Source organism: Artemia sp. Qi Xiang Cuo, chromosome 12, assembly GCF_049724085.1.
Source record: "Artemia sp. Qi Xiang Cuo chromosome 12, ASM4972408v1, whole genome shotgun sequence".
NCBI lineage: Eukaryota > Metazoa > Arthropoda > Branchiopoda > Anostraca > Artemiidae > Artemia > Artemia sp. Qi Xiang Cuo.
In genome coordinates this window covers 13,530,807-13,538,766 of record NC_142805.1, presented here as the reverse complement: position 1 = coordinate 13,538,766, position 7,960 = coordinate 13,530,807, and the positions used below count along the sequence as shown (strand labels likewise).

The 7,960-nt window shown below is 32.8% G+C and overlaps 1 protein-coding gene across 1 annotated transcript; it reads left to right on the top strand.

Moving 5' to 3' along the window:
- Positions 1-2,099: 2,099 nt before the first annotated feature.
- LOC148945807 (polyphosphatidylinositol phosphatase SYNJ1-like) lies at positions 2,100-3,065 on the top strand. Its single transcript, XM_089097521.1, has one exon. The coding sequence runs from the start codon at positions 2,100-2,102 to the stop codon at positions 3,063-3,065; it is 966 nt and encodes a 321-aa protein (XP_088953647.1).
- Positions 3,066-7,960: the final 4,895 nt, after the last annotated feature.

Below are 7,960 nucleotides of genomic sequence, written 5' to 3'. Positions count from 1 at the left end.
CTACATGACTGTTTGAGGTTTGTCTCTTACTGTTTGAAAGAAGAAAAAGCCGTAGGCTTTTCCTGTTTGTAATCATATAGCACAGAAACAACTCCAGTTGTAACTGACCCCAGTTGTCATCATAAAGTTTTACTATAACGTCATTTATAGTTGTAACCGACTATTAAGACGTCATTCATCATTTTGTGTTTGTTACATTAAAAGATGATTATTGGAATAACAAATCATTGCATACATTGGATCTGCAGAAAAAGGGAAAACAGGTCTCGGCTCTTCTCCAAAATGTCTATCGCTCCATATTAATCACATGTTCTATAATATATTCTATATTAAAAGTTACCGCATCCCAGTGGCTCAGAGTCTTTCTTTCAAATTCGAAAGATTTCAGTTCAAGCCACTTTGCGGAAACCATTTCCCAAGTAATTAAAAACCAGACCCAAGGGCTGCACTAACAATTATTAAAATTAGCGAATCGAATCTTTAAAAAAATTATTTTTACACATACTTAGAACTGTATTAGTTTTTGACATTTCTGGGATCAAGTGTAAATGAATGTTACTGATGTAAAAATCGTGTTTTAAATCTTTCTTTTCTTTTTCATGGGTGATTCGTTTTCTTGGAGTTTCTCAAATGTAAGTGAGCTCAAAATGTTTTTGCATTTGTATTTTAAATGATCTTAAAGTTACACATACTTGAAAATACAATTTGAAAAAAAAACATAATTTTCTGTCTTGATGATGTGGATATATCTCTACATTGAACATCCCTAGGGTGTGATTTCACGTCAAGGATGTGTATCTGATCAGGTCGTTTAGATAGAATATGTAAGCTACTATAAACATATTCTAATAAACATACTGGTCTGAACTGGTGTTTATGACTGACATGTCTGCTATTTAAATCAACAAAAGTTTGCCATTAGATGTAGCTTCAGCAAACAGCTACTTCATGTATCTGAAGAAAATTGTGGTTTACATATTTTTACGATGATTTTGCAAATGGCCCATAATAAAGTAGTCTTGTAGTCGTTTTCTAGGGGACCAGACAATTTCACCAAGAAATATAATAAAGAACGAATCTTAGCTCATAGTAATTTAAATAAGCATTAATAGTAGTAGCCTTAGGTCAAATATGGGTTGCAGTGTTAGCTAGCAACCTAGTAAGATCCGGGTTACAGTGGTAGCTTGCAACCTATTCAGAGACGATCACATCCAATACTAAAAAATATAACAACCCATAACTCCTCAAAAAAGATACAGATCAAAACAAGAAATGCACTATTAGAACCACCTTGGCCGAAAATCTTTATACAGAAAACTTATCGTCCCTTGGCTTGAATAACAAAGGAAATACATTGGCTTGAAAATCAAGAAAAGTGGCTGAAACCACGATATTCTGTATATACATCATCTTTTTTTTTCTCTTCCACCAAACATAGCTTGGCACTGGAACATCGCAGAGAGCTGTTTAATGGCTCTAATCCATAGTAACTGAAACATTAATCGTAATTGCTGCGGTAATGACAACCTAGTATAAGACAAGTAAGTAAATGGGGACAATATAAGCTTCCTGAAACCTAGTAAAGAACAAATTATATTAAAAGACGATCATTAAAAGATCAAACCATCGCATGTATTGGACTTGTTTGCATGTAGATATAGCTGTATAAAATGTAATAACTTTTTTAGGGTTTTCACAAAAATCTGATTTGTCAACCGAAACTAGAAAAATTCCTAAAAATTTTAAATAAAATAATTTTATTTCATAGCTCAGTTGAAATTTTTAATTGTGTCCTGGAACCAAGCTTTTTTAGCTTAACTCCAAAAATGAGCTTTTCTATAATAGTGTGCTTTATTTCTATAGAAAAAAATCTAAATAAGTTTTATTTTAGTTTTTGGTTAAGAATCACTAAGGCTATTATTTAAACTGCAAAAAAATTTATGTTGTCTGAGCAATAATTTAAATTTTTTTGTTCCAACTAGAAAAATACCTGAAAATTAGAAAATTAGGTTTGTTTTTTATTAGGTTCTTGCTACTCAACGCGTGACTTTAATTAATGCCGTCAATATATAGTAAGAAGTTTACATTAAAAAGATATTATGGTCTCAAGAGAACAAATTAAAACACAACTTCCAATTCGCATAGCAGCGTGTACGTACAATGTTATGAACACAAGCAGTACTGATGTCGAATCTATGCCGCTAGAAGATTGGCTTCTTGGTGTCAAAGAAACAATGGACCCAAAAACAATGGAAGCACGCAAAGATGTTGACATATTTGCTGTGGGATTCCAGGAATTGGATGATCACAATCTCGGAAGTGTCAAAGACGATAAAAGTCCAGGCCATACGGTTCTTCAAAATTCAATTAAAAAAATACTAAACAAGGTGGGCATCTATAAATACTTAATTTCAGTAGAGCTGCAGAAAAAGCGTTTGTATATTTTCATGAGAGATTGTTTACTACCATATGTGCGCGACGTTTCAATAGACACAGTAGATGTAAACCCCCAGGCAACACCAAGCTCTAAAGGTGCCGTATTTGTCCGGTTCGTTTTGCATTCAACGTCATTTGCATTTGTTTGCTGTCATCTGACAGCTGGCGAAGACAGACTCATTGACAGAAATAAAAACTATTTTGATATTGCTAAAAACATCTCTTCCCCATATTCAACAGACCTCCATTCTCACGATTACGTCATTTGGCTTGGCGATCTCAACTATCGTTTGGAAATATCTAAAGAAAAAGCAGAAGAACTAGTAACACATACAAACTGGCCAGAACTTTTAAAATACGATCAATTGGAGACATCCCGTCAAATAAATAGCATTTTCCAAGATTATCAAGAAGCAAATATCACGTTTCCTCCAACATACAAATACGATTTATTCTCAGATACATTCGACACTAGTAAAAAGCAACGCGTGCCATCGTACACTGATAGGGTCCTAGTCAGGAGACGAAACAAGGACTTGACTTATAATTCAATATATTATGGATCGGCTAAATTAAAAACGAGTGATCATCGACCAGTTATTTTAATCTTTGACGCTGATGTCATCTGAATTGACAAACAGAAGATCCGAGTTGCAGCGGTAGCTAGCTAGTAAGAGACAATCATGTCCAACACTAAACATAATAACTTATAACTCCTATAAGAAGAGTCAGATCAAAACACTACACTATTAGAACCGCCTTAGTCAAAACCCCCTATACAGGAAATTTACCATCCCTTGGCTTGAACAACAAGGGAAATATATTCGCTTTAGAAATTAAGAAAACTGGCTGCAACCACGATATTCTGCATATAGGGCATCTATTTTCTTTTTTCTTTTCCCCAGACAGTGGAGCAATAGAACATCGTAGAGAGCTGTCTAGAGGCTAAGTTTAAAGGAAAATTACAGTAGGAGATGATCAAACCTCATAATAAAAAAATAGTCCATAACTCCTAAAACTAGAACCCAGAAAAAAAAATTAAGTACACCATTAGAACCGCCTTGTCCGACACCCATATAAAGGCAACTCACCATCCCTTGGCTTGAACAAAATGAGAAATATATTGGAATGAAAATCAAGAAAAGTGGCTGAAACCGCGATATTCTTCTTATACATCATCTTTTTCTTTTCTTTTTTTTCTTTTTTCTGCAGCTAGCTTGAAACTGAAACGTCATAGAGACTTGTTCATTTTTAAAGGAAATTGCTACATCTAGTGTCTTTTGTAATTAAAAACGAATAGTTTTAAAATAGAATCATTTTCTTACAAAAAAAAACTCCATTTTCTATAGCACTGTAGTAGCCTATGTTGTTAACATCCCTCTGCATACGAAAATGAAAATAATATTTTTAACATTTGAAAAAGCAAGCAGACATATTAAATGTAGTTCTTAAAATTAAAATGTAGTAATTCTTTTAGGGCTTTAACAAAAAATCTGATTTGTCAACTGAAATTAGATTAATTTCTAAAAATTTTAAATAAAATAATTTATTTAGCTGCAAACAGCAAAAACATTTATGGTGTCAGAGCAATAATTTGAATTTTGCAATTCAAACAAGAAGAATATCTAAAAATTTTAAAATTAGTTTTTTTATAATAAAGAACAAACTCTTGCCTTACCTACTGAAATTATTTAATACATTACATGAAAGATAGATACAGTTCAGTATAAATGGTAACTAAGTAAGTGTCTGTGGATATATTTGAAACCTAGTAAGGAACAAATTGTTTTGAAGAATCATTACAGTATTTAGGTTATGATAAAGCCGAAAGGTATGAGAAAAAACCGCTAAACTTTGTAAACTGAAAAAATATTTAGGATGCCTTAGTAACAATTTCAGTCTATGAAATGAAACTAGGTACATTCGAAATTTTTTTTATATAAGTTTTATTGTATCTTAATGTTTAAACAACTTTATGATCTGGGTCGTAGCGGTAGCTAGCAACCTAGTAACAGACGATCACGTCCCATATTAAGAAATATAAGAGCCCATAACTCCTAAAAAAAAAGTAAGATCAAAACAAAAAGTACACCATTAGAACCGCCTTGTCAGAAACCCCTGTATAGTAGACTTTCTGTTATTTGTTGAACAGCAAGGGAAATATATTGGCTTGAAAATCAAGAAAAATGGCGGTTACTACAACATTCTGCCTAAACGGCATATTTTTTTCTTTCTTCTTTTCTTACACAGATAGCTTGGCACAGGAAGATCGTAGAGAGTTGTTCAATGGCTCATTTTAAAGAAATCTCTAGATCTAGTGCCATTTGTACTTATTTTTTTTAATTAATTATTTTTTACGAAAAACTTAATTTTTTATTTACAATATTGATCAATGACGTCATAGTCGTTGGATGTAGTTAGTACATTCTGAATATAATTTTTAATTTGTCCTTATGCGTTCTTTGCAGCTTGTGTAAACTGCAAAAATATCCATGGCATCCAAGCAATAGTTTGAATATTTCAATTCAATCTAGAAAAATACCTTAAAATGTTAAAATTAGTGTTATTTTTGGTTAGGTTCTAACTACCCGATGTGGGATTTAATATGTATTTTCAGACCAAAAAATTCAATTTTTTAATATACTTTATTTTTCAGTTTAGAATCGCTAAAGTTATTATGTAAACTGCAAAAATATTTATGATATCTGAGCAATAATTTTAATCTTTTCATTCAAACTAACAAAATACCTGAAAATTTAAAAATTAGTTTTATTTTTTGTTTGGCTATGGGTACTCGATACGAGTCTTAAGAAGTGTTAATTAGATAATAATATTATTTCTTGTTTTGTAATAAGATGCCTTCTAAGCGAGTAATACGTAATTTAAAAAAACAGTACTATACAAAAAACAGAGATAGCATCTTGGAAAAAAAAAAAAAAGGAATTCAACCGACCAGGCGTATAGAGAAAGAGCCAAACAAAACAGCAAGGAGTGTTATCTTAAAGATGAAGATTATAGACATGCAAAAATTGACAGTGACAAACAGCGTTATTATAATGATGAAGTTTATAGACATGCAAAAATTGAGACAGCCAAACAAAAGAGCAAGGAACGGTATGATAACGATAAAGATTACTGAAACAAACATAAGAAAAAAGTTGCTACCAGAATAATGGGTAGATACTGGGGTGACAAATGCTATAATGAAAAAATTAAATTCTCTGCGAAGTTGTACCGAAGAACGCATAAGGACAAAGGGAAAAATTACATTCAGAAATACAAGAAGATGGCAAAAATGCATGCTGATCTTCATAAATTGAGAAATATTTTATGCATGTTTAACCAGGATCACAAAAAATATTCAAAATTACATATTAAAATTCTCTTTGAAAGAGCGGATGTTGTTGAAAAGTCGGCTAGAAATGCTCTGGCAAAACTTCATAGTAATATCCAAAAGAAATGTTGTCAGTTTAATGAAAAGCTTCCAAGGTATGGATTGGCAACTGCGGAACAGTTTATAGATGCAATGGAAAATTTTCGACAACACAGTGAATATACGGAGGCGTACTTCTTAGAAAATTCGTATATTAATTTTGGAAGGAGCAATTGCAGTTTATGTAGCAGCAATAAAAATATATATACAAGCATATCTATCAACAGCAAAGGAAAAGCAATGTTTTCTAATTATGGCGAAAACGAACCTATTAGGGTTATTAGTATATGTCTTTGTAAGACTAATGATTTAGAACAAATTCCTGGAACACCTCCTCAAGAAATAATTATTTCTAACTGTGTTTTAAACAGTTCTTTTAGTTCTACTGAATATTTAGCAAAAAATGCTCTGTGTTGTAGAACAAACTGTCCTGAAAAGTACGAGACAACTATTGAAAAATGCTCTGAAACTTTATCTGACAAGGAAATTATGATGGCTGAAGTCACCTATAACAATCTGACAAAACATTCAAAACCGAAAACTGGGCAGCAGGTTGCTTGGCAATGTCATCCTGATAGCTGCAAGCTCTATCCGACGGATATTGAATTATGTCAAATTCTTTTTGAAATCCTTGAAAATAATATAGCATTAAAATTTTCAACTGACAAAGTGGTTAATTTCTACCTTGGTGGCTTGGATTATTGTGAAATCAATTGCAGGGACACAAGAAAGCATGGGCATTCGTTATACTGTAGCCCAAATGAGGGATGTCAGAGCTATTTGCGTTCTTTAAGGGCACTAGCTCCACATTTTCCTGTATTGACCTGTTTCATTAATAGCGTATATAAGACAGTATCAAAATCTAAGATTATACAACATATTAATCTACTAAAATTCGAGGGCTTGTACAAGGAACTAAGTCATTATTTAGAAGAAGTGTCAAGTAGAATCTGTCGTAATAGTAAAGACGTCATCTACGGTGATAGCAATTTTAGAGTTTCTGTAGATGAAAATACAATAATAAAATTATTTGGTGAGAACCTTGATAAGGTAGCTAACATCAGGGATGTATACCCCACAATGCATTGTGACAGTTGCGAGCAGATAAAGACAAAATACCAATTGAAGAGTCTAAGATCCGTTTCAAATAAGAAAGGTTTTGATGTAATGTTGGCCACGATTTTAGAACACTTCCAACAGGACATACCCAAAGATGGCAGAGACCAGCTAATTCATTGTACAGGTTGGAAAGAGGATGTCATAGATTCATTCCCTGTCTGTGATTACTGTGCTGGGAAACCACTTGGCTTCCCACTAGCGACTTGGACTATGACGTCATTAATTAAAGTTGTCAAATTAACAATATGATAAATAAATCAAATAGCTCGTGGTATTTTCCGGGTTGCAGTGGTAGCTAGGAACCTAGTAAGAGACGATCACGTCCAGTGTTAAGAAATATAAAAACCCATAACACCTAAAAAAGGAGTCAGATCAAAACAAAATGTGCACCATTAGAACCGCCTTTTCTGAAACCCCTGCTTAGAAAACTTTCTGTCCCTTGGCTTGAGCAGCGAAGCAAATATATTGGCTTGAAAACCAAGAAAAGTGGCAGATACTACAACATTCCGCCTAAAGGGGATATTATTTTTCCTTTCTTGTTTTCCACAGGTATAATAAAAAACGACCTCTTGCCTATACTAAATTTTATACGCCACTTAATTATAGTATAGGTAAGAAATTCCACAGATAGATTGGCACTGGAAAATCGTAGAAAGTTGTTCAATGGCTCATTTTAAAAGAAATTAATGGGGTTAAAAACCTTTTGTGATTTTACATTAAAAGTTATGATGTAATAATTACTATATAAAAAACGACAAAAATATAAATGGTCTCATTCATGATTACATAATGGTTAGATCAAAGCAAGCTACACGCAAGTTAAAAAAACAGTGCTACAAAAAAAAACAGAGATAACTTCTTGAAAAGAAATAAGCAAAGGTATTCAACCGACCACGCGTATCGAGAAGTAATCCGGGTTTCAGTGGTAGCCAGCAACCTAGTAAGAGACGATCACCTCCAATGTTAAGAAAT